The following is a 19,210-nucleotide window of genomic DNA, read 5'->3' as shown; positions in this document are numbered from 1 at the left end:
TGGACATACAATTATGGTAAATTTCTTTATCACAACACAAAAGAACAAAGTTCATTCTCGTTTCTTCTATGGCTTTTTTGGATTCTAAGAATTGCTTTATACTTTCAAATTCAGGCAGTCATAGGGTTGCTTGACTCAACACCCACCTACAGCTCATTAAACCAGGATGCATTAGTCAGGCCTGAAAACATTACCACCATCTATCTAACGGGAGCCTTTAAAAAAAAAAAAAAATAGTTCTTAGCAGAAAAAGCAGCCACAGACAAAAGTCATTATTTCAACTGACAGCACAGTTTGTCTCATGTGGGATGCCAGCAATCATATACACTATAAAGCCTTAAAGCAATTCTGCATAGTTGGCATTTGATGCCTACTTTTGCCTTATTGGGAGTACAGCTACAGATTAACAGTGGACACAGATCTGAGAGAAGGTTTTAAATGCTGAAAAGATTTGGACAACTTCACTAAGTCCGAGCATCTAAGAAGCTGTGTATAGTTTCAGCTGCCAGCACTATCTGATGAAGATCAAAAGACACTGACTAAATACTGTGCCCACTGGTGCTTTCAACACTTTGCTACGCAGCTGAACTATGACTTCACTGAAAAGAGCAGGATTTTATGTTAAGAATTTTATGTTTATGTTAATCTTCTTAAAGATTAAAGACAGAAATTTATCTGATATATTTTAATCACTCCTTGTCCAGGTTTCTTTTCCCACCTCTTTGTAAAAACAAAAGCTTTATTAGTTTATATTAGCTATAGTTTATATAACTATACCTTATACCTATCAGATTAGAACAGGGAAGCAAATACAAATTTATATACGAAATTCAATTTTGACCTATGAAAAATACATATGAAAAACTACAGCTTCTTTTTCAAGGCAATACTACTGATTTCCAACTGTGTCTTATAGTACCAATATACCAATTATAGCACCTATAATTCATATTCAAGTGACATAAGTTCTAACATAAAGAATTCTTCCCAATTAGCATTTATTACACTACATCTTTCATTCACACTACATTCATTACAATAAATCTTTGCAAACTATGTGGCGGTCTAATAGGTCTGAGTCATAGGCACTCCATTTAATAGAGTAACAGTGTCAGAAAGCAAGCGGTGCTTTAGCTAACATTCACTGTGCTAGTTGCAAGCCACTGTATCTGAACATCCAAATGTGTTCCTAGGGACAGGCTGCAGCAAAGAGAAACCTTTTTTTTTCTTTCTTTTTTTCTCAATTTTCACACAAGTCTATGTAAAACTAGATTATACTACTAACTGACAGGTCAATCAAATGATAAGTTATTAACTGCTCCCAGCACAGGCTGATAAATGTCTTATTAAATCAACAACTGGATGCATGATACAAGGATGGTCAAACAATAGAAGTACAAATCTTAGGTTCCTAAATTGCTTACACCCTAATTTGTGCTATCTCAGCATCTTTATATGTTTAGGTACATTAAATATGTGGGAGACAACTAATTGGATTTTATATCGTTAAAAAAAAAATATATGTATAAACTTTCATTTATTTGTTCAGCTGTTTTCTAAACCAATGTATCATCTTGTTGCAAGAACTGTTACAGTTTAGTTATACTTTGTATGAAAAAACCCACCTGCTTTCCTTTACTATAAACCAATAGAATAGACCAAACAGCTATTTCCTATTCATTTTTCCAATTCACACATGATTCTGTAGACCTCTATCATATCCCTTCAGTCAATATTTCTATATTGCTGAAGATTCCTAGTCTACTTGGCTACTCCTTCTCACCCATTTCCAAACCTTCTCTAGTTCTGTGACATCTGCTCTGAGGCAAAGGGAGTCAGAAAAGCAAACCCTATTTTGTGAGAAAGCATCAATAAATACTCACCCTGTTCTTGTCCTCTTCCCCAGACATACATGGGCCACAGTCAGGTAGACCTGAGGAACCAAATGAAATAAGAAGAATCAGGAGAGCACTTAAAAAAATAACATAACCTCAGACAAACCACTGCACGATTCAAGGTCCTTCCTAGCTCCTGTTAAGTTACATCTTCTCCTTGTTTCCTCAACGTTGAGTCAAACCAGCAACACTATCTGATCTGCCAGTCTTTCTTAGTATGATCATGCTTGCATTCACTGTCACTTTATAAAGGGGAAAATAAAAAAAGAACTAATGCTAGCTTACAGAATTGCCATCAATATTCTGCTCATCTCTTCCGCATTACCACCTTAATTTTGCAACTGTAAATGCACATACTTGACTTCAGCTCTTATTTCTCTGCTGGCAACCCATATTTTTTTCCTCCAGACCTATGACCTTTTATCTAAAGCATCTGCCTTTCTCTTCAGCATCTGCTTGCATGTATCTAACAGGAAAAAAATACATATTCTTTATCAACCTATGTCTTGGTCAGTGAACGCAATGTCATCTTCCTTCTGGAACTTCTTTAAGTTCCATATATCCAGATAATGTTTAGATGTGGCAGTCTCTCTGCATAGAATTATAATTGTATGTACAGACTGTAAACAATCACATCCAGGATTACTGCTGTATCCTGCCAGAACAAACTTCATCTTCATTGTGCTCTGCACAAATCCAATCAGAATCATCCCTTAAAGCTCATCATTATTAACCATCTCTCTCTCTGAATTCTTCCACTGGTTGCCTCTGCCCCATCAGCCCAAACAAAGACTGTTTATCTTCACTTTCCACATCCCTCAAAACTTACGATATACAGTAACAAGTAATCAACTCACTGATGAAGTTGACCCCTCTGATCAATGATAGCAAAATCATATTTTTCAGACAAATATGTTTATACCGTCTTCTCATGCTGTCCTGCAAATCTCAGAGGCTTCTCATATAAACATTTACAAAAATTGTTATAGTCTTTGGAATTCTGCCTTAAACGTCTCAAAGACGAGCGTTAGGTTATTAATACATTCACACAGCTGCCAAGCAGGCTGGCCAACTGTCTGTCTCTTTATATACTGACAATCAGAAGGGACAGAAGAAATTATTTCTTGTTTTGTACTTCAGGAACTGATCCATTCTGCTACAGTGTTCCAGTTCATGACTGACATATCTAGACTCTAGAATAAAAAATATAAGGGTTGGAGAAAGTCAATATTGTTAAATGGATAATAAGAAAACTGCAGGGGATGTAGAAGAGTCAAAAAAATAAATTGTTAAACTTAAAGATACCTAGCTGAGAAAAAGCAACAACAACAGTAACAGCTTCAGAAACTATGAAAATATGTTCAATCTTGAATTATTTTAGTTTCTTGGGCAAGGAAGTAATTCAACATTTTTTTTTCCTAAAAGTATCATTATTTTCCCCTTTGGACAGCTCAAACCATTGAGGAGATCAGATCAAACTTCCTCTTAAAACTACTATTTGCATTTACATTTTTCATACATGGAGAATTTTGCCTACGTTGCTAACAATTTAGAACCATGTATTATAATAACAGTCACAGCACTTTCAGATTTGAGGCAATACTAATTTGAACGGTATCTCTTGATCCTCAGATCTCAAAGTGCTTCAGGGAGAAGCAGAAGTACACATTTTCCTCAGCATACACATGGGAGAATGACTCATAAAGGTTAAAAAAATCTATCAAAAACTACGCAGGAAATAAGCCAGTGACTGAATCCAAAATAAGACTTAAGACCCCCAAAGTTACAAATCTGCAGCATTTAAAGCAGTTAAAGCTTGCTCTACCACAGAGAAAAGCAAGTCTTCACTTGGGAAATTACTGCACATTAAAACACATGACTATTTTTAGCAAGTCAGTTCCCCAAATCTGTTCAATGCATGGCCACACATGTTTACATCAACGCAAGGGAAAGGGTCAAATTCAAGGGCCAGAGGAAGGACAAGAATCACACGCTTTCTGGTTGGGAAGCTACTGTGCTGTTTGCTGGAAAAATCAAGTCTTCTACTCTCACATTCATCTTTTTTGGATAAAGACCAGTCTTATGGGTAGTCATAATTTTTCTTCACATATGCGAAACAAGCTAACACTTTTGCATTTGAAGTAATTTTCATGACATCTTGAAGTACTTAACAAACATTTGCTAATTAACTTTCACATCCTTTGGGGAATTTTCCTCATCTTGTTTTTGGGCAAACGAAGTATGATATGAAGAGTGCAATAAATTAGATTACAGTCATAGATGGTTTGAATCAGTTCATGTGGTTTTGTTTTTAAATCAGCAGGCTTTGTAAACTGGGCTCTGACATAACTAACCTAAAGCACAACAAGGATGGCTCTTCTTCACCAAAGCAGTCGTCTTCAAGTCGTCTTTTAAATTCATATAAATCATCAAAAACTACAGTGAATGAGTTTCAATAAAATAAATGTCACATATCACAAGACCACATCCATCAATACTGCAGAGAGATCCTACTTGTAATAAAGACAAAATTAATTTAGGGACATTTATTCAAAATTTACACTGGGGAGAAAATGGACAGAGGAGAGATTGTGTCAACTCTCTCTTCTGTTAGGTAGCTAACTCTCTCTTCTGTTAGGTAGCTAACATACAAACAAAATTTATGCTCTACCAAAATGGCACAGATCACACAGAGCTGACAAGAACACCCTTCTCCAGTAAATTCTATTTTAATCTCACTTCCATAATTTACTTTCTAAAGAAGAGCTGCTAATAAGACAAGACCCAGCTATATAAAACTTTGCCACATTATATGAAAGGTCATAACAGGAAAAACTCTGACTGCACTGACATCTTAGGGAGCTTCTAATCAGTCATCCATCTCCCTCCAAATAAATAAATATTTTTTAAAAAATGAAGCAGACTGTGTGTTTCAGGTAAGAGTAAACATTTTCAGCATCTGCTCACCACCAAACAGGCAAGAGGAAAGAGAGTCATTTTCTCATTTGCTCCCAGAAGAAACCAATCTCATCATTCCCGAGTTTAACAGGGAAAAGCACAGACTCAACAGCACCCATCAAGAACTCTTCTGCTAAGAAGTTCCACACTACCAGAGACTACCGAAAAGAGGTAGGAGAAAGTCCTCTGTTCACAAATGGAAATGGGGGATGTAAATGTTTCCCTAAGCAATGATTTAAATCAACCCAGGGCACCATCTTTACTAAAGTTTGTTTTTAAAGTTAGTCATACCAAGAAAAGAAGACAGCTTATATTCTAAATATACTTAAAACATACTTCAGTTTTCACAGTAACACCAGATTCTCATTGCCAGTAATCCCAAGATGGCAAACAGCTTGTAGTTAGTGCACAACGTTTATATATATATATATATTAAAAAAAAAAAAAAAAAAAAAACCCACCCTTAGAAACCCTTTCATGAGCTAAAGACCAAAACTCAAACGGTTTTCCCAAAACAAATCCTTCCAGGTGGAGCCAACGCACACATAAGGTCTTAGATTTACAAACAAGACTGCTTTGAAGTAATTGCAGCAGTTCCTAAACCCTGTCTATCTTATCCATTTTGAAGAACATCCCTCCCTGTCAGAGCGGTAGCTCAGCTGGTTATGAAACAGCAACTAAAGCATGAAACTTAACCCACAAAATTGGAAGGTGAAACAAAATCAGCCTGAGCTTCCTTCAGGACCTCAGTTTCTAGCATGGTTCAAGACATGCTAAGCAAAAAGCAGACAAGAACTACCCGTAACCTTTCTTGACAAGTCATCCTTACTCATAAATCTTTACCCAAAAAACTCACAGAGGTTTACTCAAATACTGCTAATTCCTCCCGTTTCACCAGTGATTTAGAAATAACCATCATGATCTCAAAATTCATATACCTCACACACTACGCAAAAAGTATTATTTCAAGACGGCATTTTTTTGTTTCTCCATCTCGGACTGACAGCATAGGTATGTAAAAATGCTACTATGCATGAATTTATTCTTCTGCTGTTAAGCCATCTGTAGCCAAAAGTGCTTCTGAAATCACCTAACATGCTGGAAACTTAAAATTGTGACTGGATAATTCATTGTATCTTCTTGTAGCCCATTCTTCCTCAAAATGGTATCATACAGGCAGCTTCTTAAAATAGCTTACATTTGAAAAAGTAAAGCAAACTTGACTAATCCCTACTAACTAAACTTGCATCTCTATAAAGTAAAATGTAGTATAAAGGAAACCGTATCTTTCTATAAATAGAAATTCAAGACAATTTAAGTATGAGCCTCTCAACATTCCTTTCATCTCTCTCTAATCCGAAAATAGTTGAAAAGTCTAGATTTTAGTTAAAAAGACAGTAAGTTGGGGTAAGATTTTATTTTTTTTAAATGAACATAAAATAATACCCAAGTCTAGTCAGATACTCCACAGAAAAGAGAATATGGCCTTCTGGAAACAAAGCTACTGCATTACTATTAAGTTTGACGTATTCTACTTATCAGGGAACACAGCAACATAAAAAATACCCTTGACTCAAGCTCACACAACAGCTTCTAGATCACAGAAAATTACAAAGCACAGAAGAGATCTTGAACTACAATCGGTGTAAGCAAACCTTTATATTTATAAAGGAAAAAAAAAAACACCTTGAAGGATCTAACTGTGCACTAGTCTACTCACTGATGCCACAATGAAGCATACGAACCTATAGAAATAGTTTCTGCTATCTGTGCTATCTGCATGTGAGGGATCATCCTTATCCAGAAAGATCTGGGGAACATTCCTAGAAATCTAAGTTATTAAATTGTATTGATTATGTAGGAGAACTCCTACCTTTCAGACACCTAGTCTCTTGTCAGCACAGCATAAAAATGGCAGAAGAATTATCACCCTTCCCTCCCCTTGAAGGACCAAAAAATACAAATCTGGGACAAAACTCTATGGCAAATGATCAAGTATACACCATTTTTAAAATTTAAATAATTTCTCTTTCGTTTTTGAAAAAAAACTACTATTAATGAGGTAAACGGCAATGTTTAACTGTAATAATATACTTATCAATTGTAATAACATACTTATCTAGTTTCCTCAATAGTGCTTGGACTTGCAATGAACTTGAGTAAGCTCAACTTTCTAACACTGATGAACAGGAGGAGAACCAATAGGTTTATGTTTTTATGACACAAAAAAGGCAAGTTTATTTACTAGTATGCTTATAAACATGCTGAATTATAGTCACATTTGTTAGTTATCTGCCCTGATATCTATCAACCCTGAGATTTAAATTGTCTCAGAGGGCATTCACTTTTCAAAGCAGTCCCAGGTTCTGTCCAGAAATCCAAGCAGTACAGCAGAGCATCCCAGCCTGCAGCACACAGCCAGTCCCCAACAGCGAGGTGACAACTACGGCTGCCCTGTCCAACTCTTCCATTGGGATAAGCGTGCACTGCAATTTCAAGAAGACTCCACTCATTATTAACTGAATGTACCTTTCCTGAAGCACAGCACAAGGCACAACTAAACATGGGGAAAAAAAAAAAAAAAAAAAAAGGAATTAGGAAGACATCATCTTAGTTAATCTCAGTTAATTGCTAAAAGTTGATGACAATAAGACTTTTCAGGGATGGCTGAGGTATCTTTGAACCAATACAGTGTCTCAATTTTGCAATAGCCTCTATAATCAGAAGCAGGTGAAGTCACTGACATAAAAAACCACATAGACCAACATCCTCCTCAAGCCTAAAGAAAAAAACTGCACATCAAATCAGTCTGGGAGTGGCAATGTTACACGAGTGGTTTAGATGTGAAGCGATTCAAGGACACAGAAATTTCCCATAGGACATGGGGAGGAAAGGTAGCTCCAAGGTAGGTTGGAACTCTGTGTACACATCAGCTCTCTAAACTTAAACCTCAGTGGGCCTAGGCTGTGGTAATAATTTAACAGACAGTGAATACACACTGAACAAGCACTAAAGAGGAAGAGATGATCACAAAACATCGTTACTAGATGGGGAAGCACTGAAAGAGAGAAAAAAATAAAACGGAAAATGTATTCAGCAAGTTCCTGGCTATTTGCATAATTTAGAAATAGCCCAAAGTAAATATTTACAGACAGCAGTTGTGCATAGGTCAGAATTTTCATCTGGAACATTTACAGTAGAGACACTAGGTAGCTCGTTCAGTTTATAGCTTGCTTTCCGAAACACCAATTCAGATTTTGACTAAAGAACATAAATGACTTGAAGAGAGCAAGACAAGCATTCAGGAAACCTTTGTTTGCATTATGAAACCACTGTCTGATGAGTAGTCTGTTCTCAGGACTGTACTGTTACACTGCACCTGCATGAGGCACAGAGCACTTCCAACTTAAAGAGTTGCCAAAATCTTAAATTTAAGAAAAACTTTAGATAACACTTTCATCACACAACAGAATCTGTGTTTAGCAGGCAAACAGAGGAAAATGAGCAAGGTTTTTTACCACAACTTCAGCTGAGGGGCTTTAAAAGAATATATTAGGTGCCACCTTCGAGAATATCATTAGAGCAACATAATACAGAACAAGATTAAAGACTTATTTTTCTTCAATGCCGAACACTTTTTCGGTAACTTTTATGCATTTCACAGCAGTTGAAGGGCTGTCACTTTCTCCTCCCTGTGAGCATCTCTCATGCCTGCTGTAACTGAGAAACGAAATCTCTTAGAAGACGCAGTTATGGAACCACAAGAATGGTAAAGGGGAGCAGAGAGAAGAAATTGAAGGGAAGCTGTCGAGTCTAGCACTACTTTTAGCTCAATTTGTGAGCAAGCTTCCTAGATCCCTTTAGATCATGATGAGACATACGTATGTCCAGAAAGTCCAGCTAAAGTGAGTGACTGTAGGAGACTCAAGTACATTTAAAATAAATCATCAGCAACACAATGCAGAATAGTGAATATAGCTTGATTCTGTGTGTGCGATTATTCCTATTTAAAACGTCAACCTGGAGAGTTATAACTAACTAACTAGATACAGAGAACTTTAAATATACCCTCTATACACTAATTAATACAGATTATAACTCCAGGAGAAATAAGATTCCCAATTGCTGCACTTTCCCATGCTTCAGTAAAAAATTTAGGCATATTTCAGTGACCAATATTAAAGAGTATGTTCCAAATAAGCAAACTATATGTATGTAGGATACAATCAAACAGTGCTTCCTAAGCAACCCATACTACACTATCTAGAAAAGTGACATAAAGAAAAAATTAACCATGCTTTTGCAAAAAGGGTCGCCTTTGTTAGCTTGCTTCCTCTGAACTTTTGAAGCCTAGGGATAAGTATGAAGGTCTTTCATCCCCCAGCACAAGACACTATATTTCAGCTAACTAGAAATCCACCTCAAATACTACAAACTACTTTCCCAAATGTCAAGATTGCTTTGTTAATCAGGAATAACTCTGTGCAGAATGAAACTCCAATGTAAAATTACACCAGATGCACACAGCCCATACGCACAGTGACACAATGCTATGTGTCCACTTAAGCTGCAACCAGGGCCAACCTACTTAATACAGAGTAACAGTATTTTTGAAATAGCATATTCTTCCCCAAAACTCTAAAATGAAGAAAAACTCTACCTAGGCTCAACCAGCTGGTAATTCTACTACCATATCTTGAAATACTTGATATAAGAATACTGTCACAAAAGAAATTCAAAACTAGACTTCTCTCTCGCTATAGCAAGTTATCACGCCATATTTTTTCGTTCAGTTACATCAATATTTAAATGACAGATTAAAACACTGGTGAAGACCATATATGTGAAATGGGAAGAAACACGTTTTGGACAGCAACAGATTGTTCAGACCATCTACTTATTTAAGCCAGTCTAATACTACAAGTACATATGAACCTTACCTAACTATAACTGACTAGACACAGTTATTTTTTAAGCCCAGAAAACCAGTAAGTACTGAGTTCTAGAACTACTCTGACTTGCTGTGAAAGAAAAAGCCACTTCCACCATGCCCTTTAGCCGCCCAGAGATGACAGGAGCTGGGGGATGTTTACAGGTCCCCAATGAATAATTCAGCATCAGCAACAACTTCCCTGCACCAACGTCCTCAGTGTGGGACTGGGGCAGGCGGCCGTGACGTGGTCCAACACGCAAGCTCTGGAAACAGAACTTCTTCAGGCCCGACCACACGCCTGCCCGAGTGGCTGTTTTTGAAAAGCGGGTCCCTTTTTATTATTTTTGGTTTTGTTAGCTCGCACTTCTCTCTGCGGGGCAGGGGTCTGCACCCTGAGCGCTGATGCTCCGCGGGGTCCCCGCAGACCTCCTGGCCAGGGCGCTCCCCGCCGCCCACCCCGCGGTCCCCTCACACCTTCCCCCGCCCCAGCGGCCGCGCGACGGGGGGAAACCCCCCGCAGGCCCCAGCGCCGCCGCCCCCTCCCTCACCCGGCCGCCCGCCCCGGCGGCTCCCTCGGGGTCTCCCCGTCCCCAGCGCCTTGCCCACAGTGACGAGAGCGGCTCCGGCCCGGTGCGGAGGGAGGAGGAAGGGATGGCCGGGGCCCCCGCCTCTTTCCCCCCCTTCTCCTCCTCCTCCTCCTCAGAGCGGAGGCGCTAGGCCCCGCTGCTCCCCCGCACACCCTCCTGGACCCCGGCGCCCCCCTCGCCGCCCCGCCGGGCCCCCTGCCCTTACCGAGGGCGCGGCGCTGGCGCGGCCCGGGCGGCGGCGCTGGCGGCGCTGGGCGCTCGCGGAGTCTCACCTCAGCCTCAGCGCCACCGCCACCGCCATCTTGCCTCCCCTCCCCCGGCTCCGCCGGCTCCGCCCCTGCCCGCCGGGTCCTGGCGGATAACGAACGAACGGCGGCGGCGCGGGCCGTTGGCTTCCAACGCCCGCCCGCCTGCGCCCCTCGCGCCGGCGAGACTCATAGCGCAACTCCGGGTGGCACCGGTCTGGGGGGGAAAGCGCGGGCGGGCGGCGGGCGCGAGCGGACAGTGTGATACAGGTCTGCCAGGACCCGCGGGCTGCTGCCGCGGCTGCGGCTCCCTCCCCCTCCGCCCCCGCGGCGACGCGGGGGGGCGGCCGCCATGAGGCGGGAGCGGCGGCCGCGCTGAGGCGAGCGGCGCTGCCGTCACTCCCGCGGGCACGGCCGGGGTCCCCTCGCTGCCCTGGGGCGGGCAGGGCCTCGTCGCCCTCTGAGGGGAGCCGGGGGGTGCTCAGTGAGCCCCCCCTGAGGTGATTATTTGTGAAAGTAAGGGGATGGCGGCCCCGGGGATGAGCGTGTTCACCCCCCGCTCTGAAGCGGGGCAAATCCACACCGATTTATCACGGGCGCCGTAACGGGCCCCGACCAAAAATAATAATAATAAAAAAAACCTCTCTAGAACCTTTTTGTTTTCTTCTGCTGAATGAAGAGGGGGTAAATCGTGCCCCCCATGCCTGCTGAGGTGCATTGGCCCTGACAGCTTGTTCAATAAGGTATTCCTAATCTGCGTGACATTTTACCTGCAAATGTGTAATTTCAGAGGCATTAAGATGACGGTTGAATCCCTTATCAATTTTACTGTGGGGGAAAAAAAAAAGTACTAATGGATACATTAAACTGTATCCCTGAGAGAATGTTGTTGCCATATTGCTATAATTTCCATTAAATGTGAGGAGCCGAAATCCTGTGTTTGTGGGATGTATTTGTCCACATAATTATTTATTCAGCCTAGTAATTTTACGGCTCACCCCGAGGCAAACGGGATCACCTCTTGAACAGGCATTGTACCAAAGAGCCGGTCAGCGTCGCAGCTGTGCACCCCGTTAACGTGACGTGACACAGCCCCACGCTGAAGGGTTTGCAGTCTTTAATCCCAGTCCTTGTCTCTGCTCAAAAATTAGAGGTTTCTGCTGGGAAGACACGAGGTCAGGCATGTTGCTTGCTAGCGCTTGGCTCTTCTTTGGATGCTACAGATGCCATCGTACTTTCCCCGCTCTGCTTTCCACAACTGCTCAGCTCATGTGCTCCATCACTGCAAACTTAACAAGTCTTCCATGTTGCCTGTTTGCCTCAAAAAACAAACTCTCCATGTCACAACATGAATTGCCCTTTCCATTTGTACTTTATTACTTCCTGCCTCTTTTCCTCTGCAGCTCTCCAGGGATTGCCTTTACTTCTGCGTATCCAAACGTGTTTTTTTTTCCCCCTTCTCGCAGTTCAGGTAGCAGAGCAGGTCTTGGAAGAGCCTCTCCTCTCACCCTGCTCCGGAGATTCCTTCAGCCCGCGTGCCCTGGAGCGCGGCACAAACGCTACGTGCGGCAGAGCCCGGCTTGTTCCTGGGTAGTTGTCGTTAATGCGGCAGCAGGGACAGCGGGGGAGCCCGGGGCCTGCGCCGCGACCCGCCGCCTTCCTCCCGTGCGGGGCGGGCGGCTCCTCCCCTCGGCGGGCCCTTCCGTGCCCCGGAACCTCCCCGCGCGCCCTCCCGTTTCCTGCCGGCGCGGCGCGGGTCGCCATGGCAGCGGGCCCGCTGCTCTGGGCGCTGCTGCCGCCGCTGCTGCTGCTGCTGGCGCTGCTCGTTGGCGCGCGCCGCCTGCGGCGCCGTTACGCGGGCGGCGGCGCGGGCGCTCCGGCGGCGGCGCGGGCCGCTGACGTGCGCGCCCTGCTGGTGACGGCGCACCCCGATGACGAGGCGCTGTTCTTCGCGCCCACGGCGCTGCGGCTGGGCCGCGGCGGGGCCCGCGCCGCGCTGCTCTGCTGCTCCGCAGGTGAGCCGCTCCGGAGGCGCCGCCAAGGGCCCCCCGCACGCTGCGGGGCCGCGCGTGACGTCGCCCGGGCGGCGTCACGTGCCGCGAGGCCGCGCGTGACGTCACCCCAGCGACATCACAGGCCACGTGTGGCGTCACCCAGGTGACGTCATGGCCACGCCGAGCCTCGCAGCCACGTGGTGGCGGCCATGAAGTAGCTCAGCACGCAAAAGCTCCCATGCAAAAGCTGACGGATGATTCTGGGTCCCTGCACGGTGACATTGGCACAAAGTCGCGCTCACCTCTCGGAACGGTGGCACGTGTGCGTGTGCTCTCAGCATATCCCTCCTGCACAGCTCCGCGGGCCCATCCGTGGCCAAATCCGCCGCCTTGCCCCGTGGTTGCGCAGTCAGATCTCGAATTGCAGCGCTGAGGTGCCCTCACGCTGTGCCGAGGTGTCGGGAAGGCGGGCAGAAGTGCTGTTGGTCGCGGCCGCTCCGCACTCCCTCGCTGTTCCATTGGCTTCTGGAGAACTTGCTTCCGGAGATCCAGTTTTAATGCCATAATGATACATTGTAACACATCTAAAAATATCAGTTGCATAACGGTCTAATCATAGAAAAATAGTCCTGAAGGGAACTCGTGGTCATGTTGTCCATCGGCCAGCCTGAAGGCACCATCAGTTGTGTCTTAATTTTCAGAAGACTTTTCTCTATTCTGTTTTTTGGGGAAGGTTCCTCCGCTTGCCTGGGCTATTTCAGTGCCACATGAGTTTTTATCTTTTGTTTTCCTTTTTTTTTTTTTCCTCCAAATAGTCTTTTTAGGCTTGTTTCTTCGTGTCTTATCTGCCATGAGCATGAAAATTAGAGTATCCCTTTGTAGCAGCCTGATCCATATTTTAAAGATAGTTATCCTTTTATCTCCTCCAGACTAAACAAAACAACCTTTTTTTTTTTTTCTCTCCAGTCTTTCCTCCTAGATCATGTTTTCCAAACCTCTGATGATTTTCACTGCCCTCCTCTGTTCTCTTTTCCCAATTGGTTCACATCTTTTCTGAAGCGCTGTTAACAAAAGTTGTAACAAAAGCTGTAACAAAAAAATATGGAAGTAGGACTCCTGCCGAAGCCTTTCTGGGACTTTGGAGAATGGAGAGATTCTTACAGGCTGTCCAGCTGTTCACCAACATAAGGATTTTTCACAGTATGTGACTCTGTTTTCTCATGTTCCTGTCATGAGTCACTAAAGCTCCAGTTTTGTTCTGCAGAACTGATGCTTAGTCAGTTCTTCTCCTAAGTTCAAGGTTGTAATGTTGTGCCCATTACAGCTCCGTTATTTATCATTTTGTTATCATTAGGTTGCAAATTGCTTATTTTTTTGTACATAACAGCCACATCTTAGTTGACCTTTCAAACTGTAGCTTTGTATCTGAGTTTACGAGGCTATGGTGAAGGCTGAAGATACTTTTTATGTTTGTTTAGAGGAGTATCTTTGAATATAGACATTAACATCTTGCATTGACAGCTACTTGTATTTGACAAGAGAACCTTCTGCATTTTTGAAAGGCCCAGCTAGTTCACTGCCAACTTTTCTGTTCTTTGTTCTCAAAGCTTTTTGTCACAGCAGACCGTCTAGGTGAGAAGGCAGGAATTCAGCTATTGTTGAAGTCTAATGGTGGAATGGCTTTACTGATCAGTGTCTGCCTCCCATTCAAGATTTACTGCAGAGCTTTCAGTTGTCTTTGCTGAGAGACAAAGGTCTGTAGATCCCATTTGGCTTTTGCACAGCTATGAGATTACTGAAGTGCAGTTCTGCTATTTCAGCTTTGGGGATTAATACACTTAAGCCATTAGAGAACTTTCCAAAGAGGTGCCGTGTTTCTGCTTACTTTCTTTTAACCATTTTTTTTAACTGTATTCCTCCTACAGTGACATGACATATTAAGTACAGTGTGTGAAACTGCCTTCTATTTACTCTCCTGCATGTCTTCTAAAGGAGCTACCTGCTCTTGCAGGAGAACCCATTCACTGAGCTAATAGATTTTTCTCTGCCCTTTATTAGTCTTTTGGGTGATTCAGCTGGTTCATCCTCTTGTTTGTATGATTGATGACAAGTGAGTTGATCAAAGACTCTGTAAATTGTAAAACTGAGACAAAATCATTACTTAGAAACCATCGTACTTGCAGTTTTCAGTTATCAATCAAAATGCCTTAGAAGTGAATCAGAATTACAGCACTCTGGAGAAAAAAAAAAAAGAAAAGAATAATCAATTGAACTATTATCTCAGTATAAATGTGACTTGCACTCTTTCATGGCTGCCTGGATTGTGAGAGCTCCATGGATGAGGTCCAGCCGCATCAGCTCTTCAGCTGTTTTTGCTATCAGTAGTTGCCCATATTTTCTTGTTAGCATTTACATATTCCTGATGCCCTGATTACATTTCTCAAGCATAGTAAATGTATCTGTTCCCTTGACTTCAGCAGAAATTATGTATTTTGAGAACAGCAAGATCATTTAGATAAAACACCACCTGCAGTTAGCTACTACACAGCGCTGCAACAGCAGATGTGTTGTCTTAAAACATTAGTATCATTAACATCCAGGGAAAAAAAAAAAAGTTTAAAATAAACCCTGCAGAATTAATGTTCCATGTGGGTAAGCTGCACACTTGAGTTAATTTTGCTGATGTTGGAACCTGTCATCCAGGCTGCAGACTACCAAACTGATGGATTCCTTAAGCCCACTGATAATCACTGTCATAGTCACCTAAAAGCAATCGCTTGCAGTCTGCAGCAAGAAAGTTTTTTTCCTAGTTACTGTTTCCTTTTTTCAAAATCATACAAAGCTTGCCAGCGATGGCACAAATTGCAGCAGTGCTGTAGAGAAATGCTTTATTCAGATGACTCATACCCACAACAATAAAAAGTTTTAGTGTAATTCAAGACATCTGACTACAGGCTTGAATCATACATTAATACTCAGCTGTATTTTTTTCATTTTATTGCTTCAAAGTTAAAATCGGTTGCAAGTACTGCTCTGTGTGGGGCAACAGTCTTGAATGGGCTAGTCTGACATGGACTTCTCATGGCTGATGCCAGGAAAAAGAAGGTAATGAAAGGGCAAGATGAGAAGAAAATAGTTAAATTAAGAAGGAGCTACTCCTTTAACATAACCATTTCTGTTTCTCCACTGTTCATCCCAGCATTTTATTCTGCTGTATTTTTTTCTGAATGCCTTATCTAAATGAAAGATTGAAATTTGAAAAAGTTCTTTTCAGTGTCGCTACATTAGCTCCTGTCTGAATTTTCTTTGTGAATAATGCAAATTTCTTAGAAATCTTTACCACAAAACAGCAATTATGATGGAATCACTCATTTCTTTGGCTTTTTTTTTTCACTGTTATCCATTTTTATCTTTTTTCTTTTTTTTGTACTCCATTTTCTTGGTACTCTGTTGCAGTGCCCTAATGTTATACAACAATTGCTGCTCATTAGAAGTGGCTCAGAATATACTAGAAACTTCAGTTAGTTAAAGAATACCTATCAGTGAGAGAGGTTTTCTGTATATTATCTATCCTGTTCTGTTCCAAGAACTTTGGACTTACCTTTTGACTTGGTTCTGTGGACCCACATGTTACAGAACAGGAAAGAGCTCATGGTACCGTGTGCAGCAGTGAAGGAAGAAGGACTCTTTGTCCTTCCTAAGGAGATTAATTATTATCATTTTGTTGTGAATATCTGTCTTAAAAAGTAGACTAAGAACACACTGTCCTCCTTCACAGAATCTACCTGAAAATTTGCCAGTGGTAACAGCCTTTTGCCACCTCCCTGGAAAGGCAGTTTCACCTGTATATATGAAAAGATCTTGCTCATTTGCTGTACCATTGTGCTGTACAGGTGACTTCCATTTAGATAATGTGTAAACAATTACCTCATATATATGCAAATTAGAAGACCTACCCCTCCCATATCTCTCAAAGAAAAACTTGCTTATGGAATTCATCAGAAAGGATACTAAGGCTTGCTGAGATTTTACCTATATTCAAAAGGGGCTTAGGTATATACCAAACTCAATTGAAAAGGCCAAATAGTAAGTTTAGAAAGAATATTGACGTTTTAAAGAATAAGGCATCCATTAATTAAAGAAGTGGTTGGAAGCAGTTTTCCCATAAGCAGGTTATTTCAGAGGTGTTTTGACTGGAAGGTTTTCTATTTCTTTGGCAGAAACATTGGCCACTCTCATAATGAGGACACCAGACTGCTTGGGCCACTGTTCTGATCAACCATGGCAATCTCTGATGTCAAATAAGCTCCTGACCAACAAGCCAAGCTTAATATGCGGCACAGGGACTATGGACATAACTTTGCCTCAACACTTTAGCTTGAGCCAAGTCAAGTGTTACTCAGATAAAAGCTATGAAAATTGTTCCAGTCTCTTAAATGAAGCCCTCAATTTATTTATTGTGTGTTGCTCATGCCTGTTGCTTTGAAAAAGAATAGTTCATTCCATGTTAAGCTAAACTAAACTAATTTTACTGTTTTTGTTGTTTTCAGGAAACTATTACAATCAAGGAGAGATTCGTAAGAAAGAACTGGAACAGAGTTGTTTACTTCTGGGGATTCCTGCTGCCAATGTAACAGTTGTTGATCACAGGTAACAGGTTCTCATTTATAGCGTAATTCTGCTGTAGTTTGTAAATGGGAGGAAAACTTCAATCTTCAGTGAAAGTTTAGAGAACTGTTCTGAAAAGTCTTGAAGAATCTCAAAGAAACTTGTTTGTTAACTTATAGCATAAGAAGATCAAATTTATTCAGGAGATAGTTCAAGTGTATACTGGTGAACACAGAGTCCTTAAATTAAACTCTACTGATAACGTAAGTTCGGCATAGTGGGTCTGGGCAACATGATAATAATATTTTGTTACTCTTGGTCCTGTGTTATCCAAAGCAGTTACAGATAAGTCTTCCCTGAATTGCCTGTGGCAAGTTTGTGCTGAAAATAAAACTATTCTGAAGGATTGGCTATATCATTATCATACACTTATTCCTTCACTTGATTATAAGGTAATCATAGCTAGCTTAAGTCTGTGTTTCACGATAAGATAACAATATAAACATACCAGCTATGGTGCTGTCTATAAAAAAAACTGTCATGCTGATAGCCAGCACTTCAACAGAGTGCTCGAAAAGGGAAATGTGTTCTCTCAGTCAAAGAAGTTGTCCCGACAATAGATATTGCTGAGAATGAATTTTAGGGAGATTTAAAACTAGGATGGCTTGGGGTTTGTTTGTTTATGTGTTTGCATGGGTCATTAATTCCTAACAAGTTTTTCATCTGTGGACTAGTCACTAACTGGCTTTAATGGAATAATCTGAAACAACGAAAACATCCTCTCTCTTCTTGTAAAGGAGGCTACTGCTAGCAAAACACGGTGTTGTGTTTTCCTTGACTCCAACACTCCCGGCCAAGTGATTGTGATCACTGATGTCTACTATAAATATTAACTGTAATTTAAAATGTATGTATAGTTTAGAAGGAGGTATAGGCCTTAGCAAAAGTCTTTTGTCATGAAACATAACATTATTTTGCTTCACCTGGAATTATATTTCAGTTAAATCCTTAAAGTTGCAGACCTGCATTCATTCATCACGAGGTATAATAGTCTTTACAGGGCCGCTGTGGGATTCTCTTGCATTTATAATCTGAGTTAGTTTTGGCTATAGAAAAAAAAAATTATTTTTTCGTTGTAATATGTTCTTAATGAGTATTAAAAACAATGCATAATGAGATGACAGTAAGATTTCTGATTTCTGTTTGTTTTGGTGTGACGTTTTCTCTAGTTGTATGTAGATATGAAGGTAGATGATGAAGCTGCTGTGTTTTGGGATTAATTCAACCACTCTGTTCTGAGGGGAAGATTTAACGCGTAGAATTAATGAAATTCAGAAGCTACTTTGTAAAGGCCTCTAGTATTGCCTGATCCCTGTCCATCACAGCTGAGGCTGACAGTAGCTGAACTGGATACTGACTGCCAGGAAACACAGAACAAGAGGTTATATCTATTGTAAACAACTGTCAAAATGTATAAAGAATGATTTTGTTTTAAAAGTTTTATCTTTAATAGCAATGGATTGATTTAAGGCCATACAAACTCGAAAAGTCAAAGTTGAAACAATCTGGCTCCAGGCAGGCCCTTTTCCCATGAAAATATTTTCCCTCGAGCTAAGGCAACAGAAACCACAGTCCAGAATATGAATCTTCTTGAGTTCTTTGCTTTTTTTAGCCTTAAGTCTCTCTCCAAGTTTTGACTCTCTTAGGAAAACTGCATAGGAGTTGTTTTTTCCTTTAGAATGAAAGGAGATGTTTCCCTTTGCTTCTCAAGAACTGGTTTTGAATAACCTTGTGTTTTGTAGTACAGTCATATGACAACACCCAAAATGGTTGAGGACGGATACAGAAAAAAAAAAAAAAAAAAAACAACCCCCCCCCACTTTGATTTGCATAGCATAAAGGCTGCTAAATGAACCCGTTGTCATTTTAAATTTACACAGAGAACACAAAAACCCAAAACACAGAAGCCTCCTGGTCTTTCATCCTCTAA

The 19,210-nt window shown here is 41.4% G+C and overlaps 2 protein-coding genes across 6 annotated transcripts in view; one reads left to right on the top strand and one right to left on the bottom strand.

The window, feature by feature from the left end:
• The window catches only part of NCOR1 (nuclear receptor corepressor 1), a 61,068-nt gene extending 50,472 nt beyond the window's left edge, over positions 1 to 10,596 (bottom strand). For all 5 annotated transcript variants that reach the window (XM_026036990.1, XM_026036992.1, XM_026036991.1 and 2 more), the window contains exons 1-2: positions 10,579 to 10,596; positions 1,884 to 1,933 (exon numbers count right to left, since the gene is read on the bottom strand). The gene's annotated coding sequence lies outside the window, so the exon portion shown is untranslated. The remainder of the gene's footprint in view (positions 1 to 1,883; positions 1,934 to 10,578) is intronic.
• Positions 10,597 to 12,380: 1,784 nt separating this feature from the next.
• Positions 12,381 to 19,210, top strand: part of PIGL (phosphatidylinositol glycan anchor biosynthesis class L) — a 50,507-nt gene continuing 43,677 nt past the window's right edge. Inside the window, exons 1-2 of the mRNA XM_026036967.1 lie at positions 12,381 to 12,633; positions 17,163 to 17,262. Coding sequence (XP_025892752.1) covers positions 12,381 to 12,633; positions 17,163 to 17,262 — 353 coding nt within the window. The remainder of the gene's footprint in view (positions 12,634 to 17,162; positions 17,263 to 19,210) is intronic.

This window comes from Nothoprocta perdicaria, unplaced genomic scaffold (assembly GCF_003342845.1).
Source record: "Nothoprocta perdicaria isolate Ctin4 unplaced genomic scaffold, notPer1 scaffold_189, whole genome shotgun sequence".
Classification (NCBI taxonomy): domain Eukaryota; kingdom Metazoa; phylum Chordata; class Aves; order Tinamiformes; family Tinamidae; genus Nothoprocta; species Nothoprocta perdicaria.
This window is presented reverse-complemented; position numbering and strand designations above follow the sequence as displayed.